Here is a 13987-nt window from a genome sequence, read left to right on the forward strand (position 1 = left end):
TTCTCTCTCTCTCTCTCTCTCTCTCTCTCTCTCTCTCTCTCTCTCTCTCTCACACACACACACACACACACACACACACACACACATATATATATATATATATATATCTCTGTGTGTGTGTGTGTGTGTGTGTGTGTGTGTGTGTGTGTGTGTGTGTGTGTGTGTGTGTGTGTTTGGGGAGGGTGCTACTACTCATTTCATAATTAGTTTTCATTGCTTGTACTCTTGGGTCAGTTTTTTGGTCCATTCTTCATTCATAGTGTCCTCTGGTTTTTACTTCAAATTGTCACAAAAGGGTGAAGGATGAAATACATCTGAGAAGGAGACTTCTTGGATGTATTTCATCCTTTTGTTCCACCTTGGTGTTTCTTGCTCTCTACTCTTATGGTTGTCTTCCCAAAGATCTCTGTTGCTTCTGCAACAAAGGCTTCCCGAAACTCATTTCACTCTTCTTCACCATTTCTTGTGGTACTGGTAACTAATTTATATCTTGTTATTTGTACATACGCATTCAGCTTTTCCACATTATTTAACTCCTAGCTCATTCTCTTCTGTTTTCTTTTGCAGTATCACCTTGCAACTGCAGTGTTTGACAAGGTTTCCACTTTTAGTATATGGTTGCCATTCAAGTTTTCAATAGGAGTAGCCTTTACAACTGTTAACAATCTCCTTGTTCTATCATTTGTAAAACAAGGGAATGCTGACAACTCACATACAGCCGAATAATGTGTGGCACATAGAAGGACTAACAGGAAGAGTGTTCACTAGCTTTCAAGCTCTGGCTCTTTTTCTAGTTCAAATTACACACATTTATGCACACAAACACACACTACCACAGTTGTGGCAACATTCATTATTGATTATCGATACTGAGAGCACTTGCCTAGGCTGATAGGTGTTAGTAAGGAGTAGGTTGACTGACAGGAGGAGTAAGAAAGTGCATACAAGGCAAAAGGGGGTGGGTAGTGTGAGGCAGGAGTGGAAAAGACATACAAATCAGTGCTAGCAGCTGCACAACATGACCAAAGGAGTTTCGAGGGGGTACAGGGGTAGAGAGAGGAACATGAGGATTCGAGGTGGAGGGGGGGGGGGGGGGGGAGAGAGAGAGAGAGAGAGAGAGAGGAGAGAGAGAGAGAGAGAGAGAGAGAGAGAGAGCCTGCAGGGGAGAGGAAGAGGGGAAAAGGGGAGAAGGCAGTAAACGATTTGGATGTGTATGAGTAATGTGGACAGAAACAAAAGAGAAAACAAAAAAAGGTAGGGTGAGATAATGGGAAACAGCTTAGCAGGGGTTTAGGCCAGGGGATTAGCAAGAATGCAGGGGAGACAATTCTCACCTGTGTGGTTCAGAGAAACTTTTTCTGGAAGGGACTAAGTGAAGTGAAGCAACTGTTGAAGTAATTTGTGTTGTGGTGTGCAGCATGTTCAAGAACAGGATGGTCAAGTTTGATGGTGGTCATTCATGTGAGTAGACAGTTGGTTACTTGTAATGCCCACATAAAATACTGCACTGTAATTAGAGTGTAGCTGATATATAACATGGTTGTTTTCTTGCATGGCCTTGCCTTTTATATGATAGGAACATGTCAGTGTGCTTTGGTAGGAGGTGGTGGGTGGATGGAACCGGTCTTGCACGTGCATGTCAACAAGAGAATGATCCATAAGGGTCCAGAGTTGGGAGCAGGGTGCAATAGAGATGGACAAGGATGTTCTGTAGTGTGGGTGGGCAGTGGAACACTACTTTGGGTGTTGTGGGCAGGATTTTGGGTATGATATACCTCATCTTAGGGCCAGTGAGAGTGTTGAAGCCCTGGTGTATGCTGTAGTTGAACGTTTAAGCCCAGGATGATACTGGGTGAAGTGTTGGTTTAATTAAGGTGGCCAGTAAAGACAACCAGACATCTACAAAAAGGTAAAGCATTAATATTTTGTTATTCACAGCCGATACAAGAGAGTTAAATGTCTGCATCTGTTACCGTCCGTCAAAGCAGTCACCAGTGTTGTGTAGAACCCGTTGCCAGCAATGTGGAAGGCATAGTATACCGTTAGCAGAGCCTGTTCTGTTGATGGTGCGAATGGAGCGGTCTACTGCCTGTCAAATCTCTGGAACATTTCCGAAGTGAATGCCACGAAGTGGTTCCTTCATCTTCAGAATCAAATCAGTCACAAGGACTTAAGTCTAGAAGTATGGTGGCTGCTACAGTACTTCCCAGTCTCATCGACCAAACAGAGCAGCCACAGCTTGCATTGTACGCGCCTGTGCATTTCGTGCAAAATGGTGGTTGGGTTGCGCAGAAAGGGTTGCTACTTCTTTCACAAAGCTGGTCGCAGGTGATGCTCCAAAGATGAAAAGTAATACTGTGCATTGACTGTTTGCCGTAGAGGAATGTAATGCATTAGGATAACACCATCGGTCATACACAAGAATCACCATAACTTTCACCATACTGGGGCTCTGATGCACTTTCCTCTTTCGCAGCGACCCATAATGACGCCATTCGTTGGATTGGCTCGTATGATGTGGTCCATGTCTCATCCAGTGCTATGATACAGTGTAAGAAGCTCATAGCAATCCAAGTGCGTCTGAGCAGCATCATAATGCATCCATTTCTGCATTTTCGTGAGGTCATGTGGAACCCATCGTGATGCAATTTTTCACATGCCCAGTTGTTCCTTCAGGATGCGAAGCACAGTCATATGTACTAATCTGGTTCCATGAGCGAGCTCACGAATCATGTGGGGTCGACCACTGTGCACTAATGTGGCAACAGCATGCACTACTTCTTCAGAGACGCTAGGACAACCTGTCCGATGCATGTCTGCCACAGTCTGCCGACCTTCATTGAAGGCTTTTACCCAACGTGCCACTGTTCTGTACGGCAATGCCGATTCCCTGCATGCCTCTTGAAGACCTTGATTACACTGTTATACTGTATGACCTCTGGCACATTCAATCTTGATCTAACTCAGTTTTCCTGTTTCGAAAACATAGTGACACTGTTACATTAGACTGCTCCCTCACAAGTGACTGTTTTTCCCTTGATTGTGTGTACGCTGGTGACATAGGATGGGCGAATCCATTTGTTCGGAGATAGGGTTGGTATGTGGCAACAGCCTTGGGAGAGCCAGTCCTGACAAAACTCTACCATCTGGTGAGCAAGATGTATGAGACAGGCGAAATACCCTCAGACGTCAAGAAGAATATAATAATTCCAATCCCAAAGAAAGCAGATGTTGACAGATGTGAAAATTGCTGATCTATCAGCTTAATAAGTTACAGCTGCAAAATACTGATGCGAATTCTTTACATACGAATGGAAAAACTGATAGAAGCTGACCTCGGGGAAGATCAGTTTGGATTCCGTAGAAATGTTGGAACACGTGAGGCAATACTGACCCTACGACTTACCTTAGAAGAAAGATTAAGGAAAGGCAAACCTACATTTCTAGACTTAGAGAAATCTTTTGACGATGTTGACTGGAATAGTCTCATTCGAATTCTGAAGCTGGCAGGAGTAAAATACAGGGAGCGAAAGGCTATTTACAATTTGTACAGAAGCGAGATGGCAGTTATAAGAGTCGAGGTACATGAAAGGGAAGCAGTGGTTGGGAAGGGAGTGAGACAGGGTTGTAGCCTCTCCCCAATGTTATTCAATCTGTATATTGAGCAAGCAATAAAGGAAACAAAAGAAAAGTTCGGAATAGGTATAAAAATCCATGGAGAAGAAATAAAAACTTTGAGGTTCGCCGATGACATTGTAATTCTGTCAGAGACAGCAAAGGACTTGGAAGAGCAGTTGAACGGAATGGGCAGTGTCTTGAAAGGAGGGTATAAGATGAACATCATCAAAAGCAAAATGAGGATAATGGAATGTAATCGAATTAAGTTGGGTGAGGCTGAGGGAATTAGATTAGGAAATGAGACACTTAAAGTAGTAAATGAGTTTTGGTATTTGGGGAGCAAAATAACTCATGATGGTCTAAGTAGAGAGGATATAAAATGTAGACGCAATGGCAAGGAAAGCGTTTCTGAAGAAGAAAAATTTGTTAACATCGGGTATAGATTGAAATGTTAGGAAGTCGTTTCTGAAAGTATTTGTATGGACTGTAGCCATGTATGGAAGTGAGACTTGGATGATAAATAGTTTAGACAAGAAGAGAATAGAAGCTTTCGAAATGTGGTGCTACAGAATAATGCTGAAGATTATATGGGTAGATCACATAACTAATGAGGTGGTGTTGAATAGAATTGGGGAGAAGAGGAGCTTGTGGCACAACTTGACAAGAAGAAGGGATCAGTTGTTAGGACATGTTCTGAGGCATCAAAGGATCACCAATTTAGCATTGGAGGGCAGCATGGAGGGTAAAAATCGTAGAGGGAGGCCAAGAGATGAATACACTAAGCAGATTCAGAAGGATGTAGGCTGCAGTAGGTACTGGGAGATGAAGAAGCTTGCACAGGATAGAGTAGCATGGAGAGCTGCATCAAACCAGTCTCAGGACTGAAGACCACAACAACAACAGGGTTGGTATGTCAACAACATGTGCTATCAGTGACAATAGTAGTTTCCATCGCATAGTGTCTCCGCAGCAGTGTTGACACTAAGTTCCAACCTATATGCATAACTCTGAAGTGCTGTAGGTCCTTCTGTGGTACTGTGATACTGAGAGTAATATTCTTGATAGAAACAAATAGTCTTGAATCATGACACAAAGGAATGAACTATGAACTACATTTAGCTCATAGTAGTCACTGATTTACATCAATGAGGAATGTTGAAGATTTGTGGTAGACCTGGATTCGAACCCAGGTCTTCTGCTACCAGACGGATGATCTGACCACTAAGCCATCAGGACGCAACTTCACAGACTACACTGCCGTACCTTCTGTCAATTTGTCAACTTATCCCCACACTACTGACGTAGTGCCCCAGCCCGTTATCCTCATTATTCACAACATTTTGCTGATTCCCCCATATATAATTAAGATGAGACTGGCCTGTGATACCTACAGTGCAGATGCACACCACACTCGCACTCTTACAGGAATCTGTGAAATGCCATGAGTAGTGAGGATTACTGGCAGGGGCACTACTAAGTTGAGAATTTGGGTCTGACAGGAGTCATACTAGGGTAGTCCGTGAAGTTGTGATGGCCATTATGTTCGGATGGCTTAGTGGTCAGAGTACCTACCTGACAAGCAGGAGACCCAGGTTTGAACCCTGGTGCGGTACACATCTTCAACTTTCCCCACTGATGTAAATCAATGCTGTCTTTGCAGCTAAACGTCATTCATTCCTTTGTGTCTTGATTTATGATGAATGCACGATCAAAATGGTGTCTCTTCTTTTGGACATGCCTGAAAGTACATACACCACATATATAATGGTCTTGATTGCTGATACAACCCAATAAGTTACTGACACGTAGTAATGCTTAGAACCATTGTGATACATCAGTGTAATTCCCTCACAGCAATCTTCCATACAAAGGTTGATATAAGCTCAAGGATTCACTGAGTCTAAGCAAAGCTCTGAGTGTGGCTGCCCAATCAGAATCGCAGGCAGTGGGGTCCCTTTAATTCGGCATCCTCTGGTGGCATGTACTTACCCCTGGTCAGAGACAGCAGACGACAGAAGAGTGACCTTCTGATGGCTTGGTGGAGGGAGGTTCAAATGTTCTCCTGTATAGCTGTGAGCAGTGTGCCGGGTGTCTTGACGAAGACTGCATCGATACTGCACTGACTGAAAAGAGGAGTGTGTCACAGTGGCTAGTTAAGAGGTTTACTAATGTAAGAGGGGGAGGTGGCATGGGAAATCCACTTACGGGTGATATTGATAGGATGTTATCTGTCAGTAGAGGCTCTGGTAAGGTTATCAGTATATTTAAATAACTCCTGCTTTCCTCTGCAGAAGTGGCAACCACAGTTAGTGAGGCAGTTTGGAGGAGACTTCTTGACATAGATTTGGGGACAGCTGTTGAGATGGAGGTATGTCTCCTATACATCCCTCGAAATTGTGTTCTGCTGCCCACCCAACTTAGAGAATATTTTGTCCATCCCTGTTCCCATTCTCCCAATCCTGCACCCCATGATTCATTTCCTTGTTGGCAAACTTGGTGCAAAACTTGCCTTGTGCACCGACCCACCATCTCCTACCACATCCCACTCATAGGTTCCTACCCTATAAAAGGCAGGAGTATGTGAGAAAGCAGAAATATTTTATATCAGCTTTGCTGCAATTCCCATGCAGTACTCTGTGTCAACATTACAGGTAATCAACTACCTACTCTCATGAATGGCTACTGCCATGCTGTGGTGAACTGCATACTTGACCATCCAGTTGCCAAACACTGTGCACACAACAACTCAAATTACTTCCAGAGCTGCTTCTCTTTGCATGCTATATATATACTCCCATCCAGCAACAGGTTTCTCTGAACAACGTAGATGGACCGAGCGAGGTGGCGCAGTGGTTAGCACACTGGACTCACATTTGGGAGGACGACAGTTAAATCCTGCGTCCGACCATCCTGATTTGGGTTTTCCGTGATTTCCCTCAATCGCTCCAGGCAAATGCCGGGATGGTTCCTTTGAATGGGCACGTCGACTTCCTTCCCCGTCCTTTCCTAATCCGGTGAGACCGTTTGGTCTCTTCCCCCAGACAATCCCCTACCCCAACAATGTAGATCTCTTCTGTCCATACCACTACTTCCCAATCCAGAGTGTGCTCTGCCTTCTCCCACCACTCTTCCTCCTTCCATGCCTCTCTCTCTCTCTCTCTCTCTCTCTCTCTCTCTCTCTCTCCCTCCCTCCCTCCCTCACCCCTCTCTCCCCCCTCCCCCCCTCCCCCCTCCCCCCTCTCTCCCTCCCCCCTCTTTCCTTCTCTTCCTCTCCCCCCTTCTCTTTATCCTTCTCACCTTCTCTCTTTCTCCTTCTCCATCTACACCTTCTTCCCTTCTCCCCCTCTCCCTTCTTTCTCTCTCTATATCTCCAGCACCTCAGAATCTCTTCTGTCTTGTTGTACAACCAATGAGTCATCTGTCTTTCCCACTCATCCTGCCTCGTACTATCCTACATGCGCCTTGCCTTTTGTGCCTTTCCCTACCCCACTCTTTGCTTCCATCAGCTGAGGAAACTGCTCTCAATAATAAATAATCAATAAACAGTGTCGATACAACAATGGTAGTGCATGTAAATGTGTGTACTTTCTACTAGAAAAAGAGTCTTGCTTGAAAGCTGGCAGACACTGTTTTCTGTTGCACACACAATCCGCTAAGATTTCCACCTTCCAACACAAAAGTATCTTCCAGATAATAAATAATAAATATTTGAGTTCCTGTAAAAACAGAGCAAGGCCAAGAGCTTCCAATCGCTGCTTTGATTACTCATACATTACTGGCATGGAGTGGTTGGTCCACATTTCAGTTGTAACACAGAAAATCAGTTGCATTCTTTTTAAGACTTTCAGGATGTGCATGCTATGTTTGCTTTCAGTCAGCTTTCAACAAATGGATCACCAATCATGCATAAAATGTTTCCACTGTTAATTCTTCATATAAAATACATCATGTTCTCTCTTCTAGGGGGTCTATCATGTCAGCTATTTCACACATTTTAACTGCTGATTATCTAGTACCATATTGCACAGATTTCTGACTTTTTTATGTAGTTGTAATTTTGGTATGTCCTTCATGTGGATCATCTTGAGGAGAAATACAGTCATATTCTAATTCAGTCATATATTTTTTCACTGTTGAAAATGAATTAACAGACATCTTGTAAACTTACATTCATTACAGATGAATTTGCTTTGCTGGGCAAAAGAATCACCTTATTATGTTCAAGGCGTCACTTTGTCAGTTTGACCAAAACACGCACACAACATGACTATGGTATTTGAAAAGGCTGTATAAATGAAGCTGTTCTGCAGATCAAGTTGACTCGTGACTGACTTTGTTCAGCATAACAAAAACAATTTTTATTGAACTCTGTGTCTGGGCACTTTTCACATTGTTGTTATGTTGACGGACAGTTGTAAATATGCCTATTTCCTTAAATAGGTTGGAGGATATGCATCATGTCTAATCATGTTGCAAATTTCTGTATAATATTTAAAAGCCCATGTTTATTTGAATTCTTTTCTCTTGTTTTGGTTCATAGCTTCCAGTAGAAGAGATTTGTTTCACAGAATTGAAGATTTAGTAGTGCTCAGACACTCTGTATGTGTTACAAGGACTGGACTCTTCCTTAACTTGGAAGGTATTCTTTTATGCAACTGATAAAGTGATATAACACCACTTGCTGCTACATATTAGTTAATATTTTGTGTGACCAGCCACTTACAAGAATATTGGGCCTAGAAATCTGGCCATTTATGCCGTTATTTAAAGCGTTACTGGCACATGTTTAATAGATGTATCTTCAAAAGTAACACATGTTAAAAAAAGGGTAGGGGGAATTATTGAGCAATGCCTTCCTCTGGATCTTTCAAATTTTCTTGCTTATTTAAAAAACATGGTGTATTTGTAGCAGAATTTTAGTGAACTGCGAAACCTAATGAATGCATCCACAATACTGAATCAGTGTGATGTGACAACAGCTGTTATGTTCGATGATGTTTCTTTTGGAATAATTCTAAAAAGTGAAAACGGAAGGCAGCACCAGTCAAGGGACAGGTAATGAGACTTCTGTACATTGTTCTCATATGCAATGAGTCCAGTTTTCGAGTGACAGACAGCTTGTGTGTCAAGAAAATTGCGGCCCAACCTATACTGGGTGGTCTTTTTCACACAGGGTTGTACCCTAAGCTATGCTCTAGCTTGGTCTACAAAGTGTTAAATACCATTGTTAGTGGCATCCTCAGTGTCATAAATTTTCATTTTCATCAAAAGGACTTTATCCTTTTCACAATGCATAAATCATGCAGCAATTGAGAAGAACTATCTGTATTGATCCTAATACCTACATAGACAAACAAGTATTTCTTTTTCCTGTGCTACGTTCATGGCTGTCATGCCCGCTTTAGGAATAATGTCAACGTATGGAGTCTAAATATGGATGAGGATTTTCCCTGCTTGTTCATCCCTTACTCTTTTGTTTGTTGATATATGGTGCTAAAAAAAAAGTACTATCTGATGCAGTTCTATGCACAAAATATTTTCCTCTTCTAGCAACATTCATCTGAGAAATCAGTTGTGTTGCTGTTACTTACCTGTATCTACCAGCCTTGTTGCAGCCATAAAATACTTCATGGACATATACAATATGTGAGATGCACAAGCAGCCCATAATTTGTATATACTGATATTTGCATGATTATGAGTGAAAGTCATAAAGTCTTCCTTGATCTCATGGTCTGTTATTTGCACATATTTATGTAAATATTTAGTACTGCTTCTGTGACTACATAATTGTGTGGGTGCTGTAGTGTAAGCTGCACTGAATATAGCAAAATAGAAACGAAAATCATTGCCATTTGTTAGTGAAACCAACTATGTTTTGACACTCTTTCCAGAGACGCTCAGAGGAAACAGCAGACCTGCTGGCAGAGAAGTCTAGGGTAGCTGAAGAAGAAGCAATGCTGCTCAGTCAGAAGGCTGCAGAAGCCGAACAGGAAATTACGCGGCTGAGGCTTGGGGCTATGAAAGTGAGTGTGTAGGCTGCCAGTAAATATGAAATAATGTGTTTTGATTGCTACATGTTTGCATGTAATATTTATATATTTTGCTTTTGTTTATAATAGAGGGAAACATTCCACGTGGGAAAAATATATCTAAAAACAAAGATGATGTGACTTACCAAACGAAAGTGCTGGCAGGTTGATAGATACACAAACATACGCACAAAATTCAAGCTTTTACAACCAACGGTTGCTTCATCAGGAAAGAGGGAAGGAGAGGGAAAGACGAAAGGATGTGGGTTTAAAAGGAGAGGGTAAGGAGTCATCCCAATTCCAGGAGCTGAAAGACTTACCTTTCCCTCTCCTTCCCGCTTTCCTGATGAAGCAACCGTTGGTTGCGAAAGCTTAAATTTTGTGTGTTTGTTTGCGTATCTATCAACCTACAAGCACTTTCGTTTGGTAAGTCACATCATCTTTGTTTTTAGATATATTTTGCTTTTTTTTTTGTAGCTATTAGCAGATACTAAGGTGCAACCACTCTGTTTTTCTTTTATGACAAAACTGCAAACATTTCCAAAGAAAATATGAAAGGTGGTATTCATAAAATGTAAAGGAAAGAACTTCAGCCTTTAGTAACAAAAGTGGGTTTTTTAAAAGCACAATGTACTTTGAGACAAGAAGTAATACACTCCTGGAAATTAAAATAAGAACACCATGAATTCATTGTCCCAGGAAGGGGAAACTTTATTGACACATTCCTGGGGTCAGATAGATCACATGATCACACTGACAGAACCACAGGCACATAGACACAGGCAACAGAGCATGCACAATGTCGGCACTAGTACAGTGTATATCCACCTTTCACAGCAATGCAGGCTGCTATTCTCCCATGGAGACGATCGTAGAGATGCTGGATGTAGTCCTGTGGAACGGCTTGCCATGCCATTTCCACCTGGCGCCTCAGTTGGACCTGCGTTCGTGCTGGACGTGCAGACCGCGTGAGACGACGCTTCATCCAGTCCCAAACATGCTCAATGGGGGGCAGATCCGGAGATCTTGCTGGCCAGGGTAGTTGACCTACACCTTCTAGAGCACGTTGGGTGGCACGGGATACATGCGGAAGTGCATTGTCCTGTTGGAACAGCAAGTTCCCTTGCCAGTCTAGGAATGGTAGAACGATGGGTTCGATGACGGTTTGGATGTACCGTGCACTATTCAGTGTCCCCTCGACGATCACCAGAGGTGTACGGCCAGTGTAGGAGATCGCTCCCCGCACCATGATGCCGGGTGTTGGCCCCGTGTGCCTCGGTCGTATGCAGTCCTGATTGTGGTGCTCACCTGCACGGCGCCAAACACGCATATGACCATCATTGGCAACAAGGCAGAAGCGACTCTCATCGCTGAAGACGACACGTCTCCATTCGTCCCTCCATACACTCCTGTCGCGACACCACTGGAGGCGGGCTGCACGATGTTGGGGCGTGAGCAGAAGACGGCCTAACGGTGTGCGGGACAATAGCCCAGCTTCATGGAGACGGTTGCGAATGGTCCTCGCCGATACCCCAGGAGCAACAGTGTCCCTAATTTGCTGGGAAGTGGCGGTGTGGTCCCCTACGGCACTGCGTAGAATCCTACGGTCTTGGCGTGCATCCGTGCGTCGCTGCAGTCCGGTCCCAGGTCGACGGGCACGTGCACCTTCCGCCGACCACTGGCGACAACATCGATGTACTGTGGAGACCTCACGCCCCACGTGTTGAGCAATTTGGCGGTACGTCCACCCGGCCTCCCGCATGCCCACTATACGCCCTCGCTCATAGTCCGTCAACTGCACATACGGTTCACGTCCACGCTTTCGCGGCATGCTACCAGTGTTAAAGACTGCGATGGAGCTCCGTATGCCACGGCAAACTGGCTGACACTGACGGCGGCGGTGCACAAATGCTGCGCAGCTAGCGCCATTCGACGGCCAACACCGCGGTTCCTGGTGTGTCCGCTGTGCCGTGCGTGTGATCATTGCTTGTACAGCCCTCTCGCAGTGTCCGGACCAAGTATGGTGGGTCTGACACACCGGTGTCAATGTGTTCTTTTTTCCATTTCCAGGAGTGTATCTTCAGGTGCTTAACATATTCTGTTTTTATTCTTACATAGTAGTTCCTATTGGCCCATTTAAATTCGAGGATGAATCAAATATAAAGGGGATTTTTGTTCCTGAGCATCAACAGGTGGTAGGACTGTACCCACACTTCTAGTATTGTTGTGTGGTGCTATTAGGAGTGGGGGGGGGGGGGGGGGGAGAGCTGGCCATCACATACATCTAACAGCTTCATCAGTAATGCTAATTATGCAGGAGCAAAAGGTGGACCCCTCCTCAGAGCTATGCATAATTTTAAAATTTCTGTCTTGTGAAAGAGTTCAAGTTTTGAAAGTTTCCGGAGGCTGAGTGCACAGTTCAGTGATCATTGTCAAGGACACATGTGTTTGTCTAGCCTAAAGAGTTCCAGGAAGGTTGAGAATATGTGCAAAATTGGCATCACAATTGCTGTCCTCAGACCATCATTACAGACGAAAATATTCATGCTGTTCCTGACATTTTTTAAGGCAACCGACAGGCGAGAGTATCAAAAATCACAAAGCCGATCGGAATAAGTTATGGGAGCTGTCAAGCGATCATCACACATGACCTACAGTTTCGTAAAGTGTATTCCAGATAGGTCCCTTGCCTTTTGACCAAAAAGAAGAAGTTGAGACATTTGGAGGTCTGTCAGAGGCTTAGAGCAAGGTTTTCTGAAAAAAGGTGTCGCATTTTATTAATCTGATCATACCTGCGATGAAACTCCCAAATACAAACACGTCAGGGTAGAGGAAAAGGGAGGGAGCCACAGTGAAAGTCAAGAGTCAGCTGTCAGCTGGCTACTCTCTTCCAATTATTATTATTATTATATTTTTTGCCTCCCCATCCCCCCCCCCCCCCCCCCCCCCCTCCAGACTGGCAAAGATTTTGCTCATTGATTTTTTTTCCATGAGTAACGCATGCTCAGTGCTATGTATTGCTGCTAGCTGTTGAAGGAGGTGAGGGATGCATAACGCCACAAAAGATGAGACCAACTGATGTACAGGCCACCCTCCTCCATAACAATGCCAGGCCCCATACTGAAACTCTGTCTCCAAACTTCAGGAAATGCACTGGACTCAACTTGAGAATCATTCTTATAGCCTAGACCTGTCACCATGCAATTTCTATTTGGACCTCTGAAAGAAGTTCTAGAAGGCATTGATTTGAAGATTATGAGGGCGTGGAGGAATTTGTGTGCAATTGGCTCCTGAAGCAACAAGCTTCATTCTATGAAGCTGTGATAAAAACCTCCTTGTCACTGGTAAAAATGTATTTCTTAAGTTGGAAACTGTGGAAAAATAAATTGTAACTGCCTGTTGTTTTTCAATAAATGATTTTTTGAATAAAATCCTATTTATATTTGATTCGCCCACGTAAATATATTTTAGTCTCATGATGAAATAAATGTGACTAAAATAAAGCAGTTGTCAAAAATAATTTACTTGTTCTGTCTGCAGTTGTGGAGACTTGCAGTCTTGGTAAATCATGTTGGACAAACATGGATAGACACAGTAGATTTAATTTCCCTCCACCAACATTTTCAATCTGTGTGCACGTTGCAAAAATATATACATGTCAACCAGTAACTATATTTATATTAAAAACAAAGAAACCAAGACTTACCAAGCAGGAAAGCGCCGGTAGATAGGCACAATAAATAAAACGCACAAACACACACACACAGAAAAGATATTGAACTTTTTTTCTGGTATAAAAAGATTTAAAATGTTCAGTGTATGTGTATGTAGTTATTCCTTTGACATGTTTACATTTTTTATAATTTACATATGTTATGAAAATGTTAACTTGCAAAGGGCACATGAATATAATGCACAAATCTGTTTTTGTACTGCGTAATGTACATTTACTGAATGTCTTAAAAGACTGCCATCAGAAAAAGTAAATTATTACTGTTCCACAAAATTTTGGGTGAACTGCCGGATGTTTGTAATTTCCTGCCACAGTATTTTGGCGCAGAGTCTTCTGGCCATTGTCAGGTGATACTGGCGAAAACTCCCTGAGCTCTGGTATTTACGGCCCTGCCAGCACATGCGTGGTGGATTCCCTTAGCGTTGCATGCGCACTACTTGAGCGCATTAGATTCTGCTACACCAAGTGCCCTCTGTGGTGAAAACTCGCCACATCGATATCAATTCGATTGTCTTCTCGCAGTTCCATCACAGAACTACACCGGCTACGGAGGATTTGAAGTTTTTCAACGATTGGATTCCATGCTGAATTCATTTGAAAACCA

The 13987-nt window shown here is 43.3% G+C and overlaps 1 protein-coding gene across 1 annotated transcript in view; it reads left to right on the forward strand.

Moving 5' to 3' along the window:
* LOC126284167 (merlin) overlaps positions 1 to 13987 on the forward strand; it is a 163067-nt gene that overhangs the window by 77507 nt on the left and 71573 nt on the right. The window contains exon 8 of the mRNA XM_049982899.1: positions 9513 to 9644. Coding sequence (XP_049838856.1) covers positions 9513 to 9644 — 132 coding nt within the window. The remainder of the gene's footprint in view (positions 1 to 9512; positions 9645 to 13987) is intronic.

The sequence above is a fragment of the Schistocerca gregaria genome, chromosome 8 (genome assembly GCF_023897955.1).
Source record: "Schistocerca gregaria isolate iqSchGreg1 chromosome 8, iqSchGreg1.2, whole genome shotgun sequence".
NCBI lineage: Eukaryota > Metazoa > Arthropoda > Insecta > Orthoptera > Acrididae > Schistocerca > Schistocerca gregaria.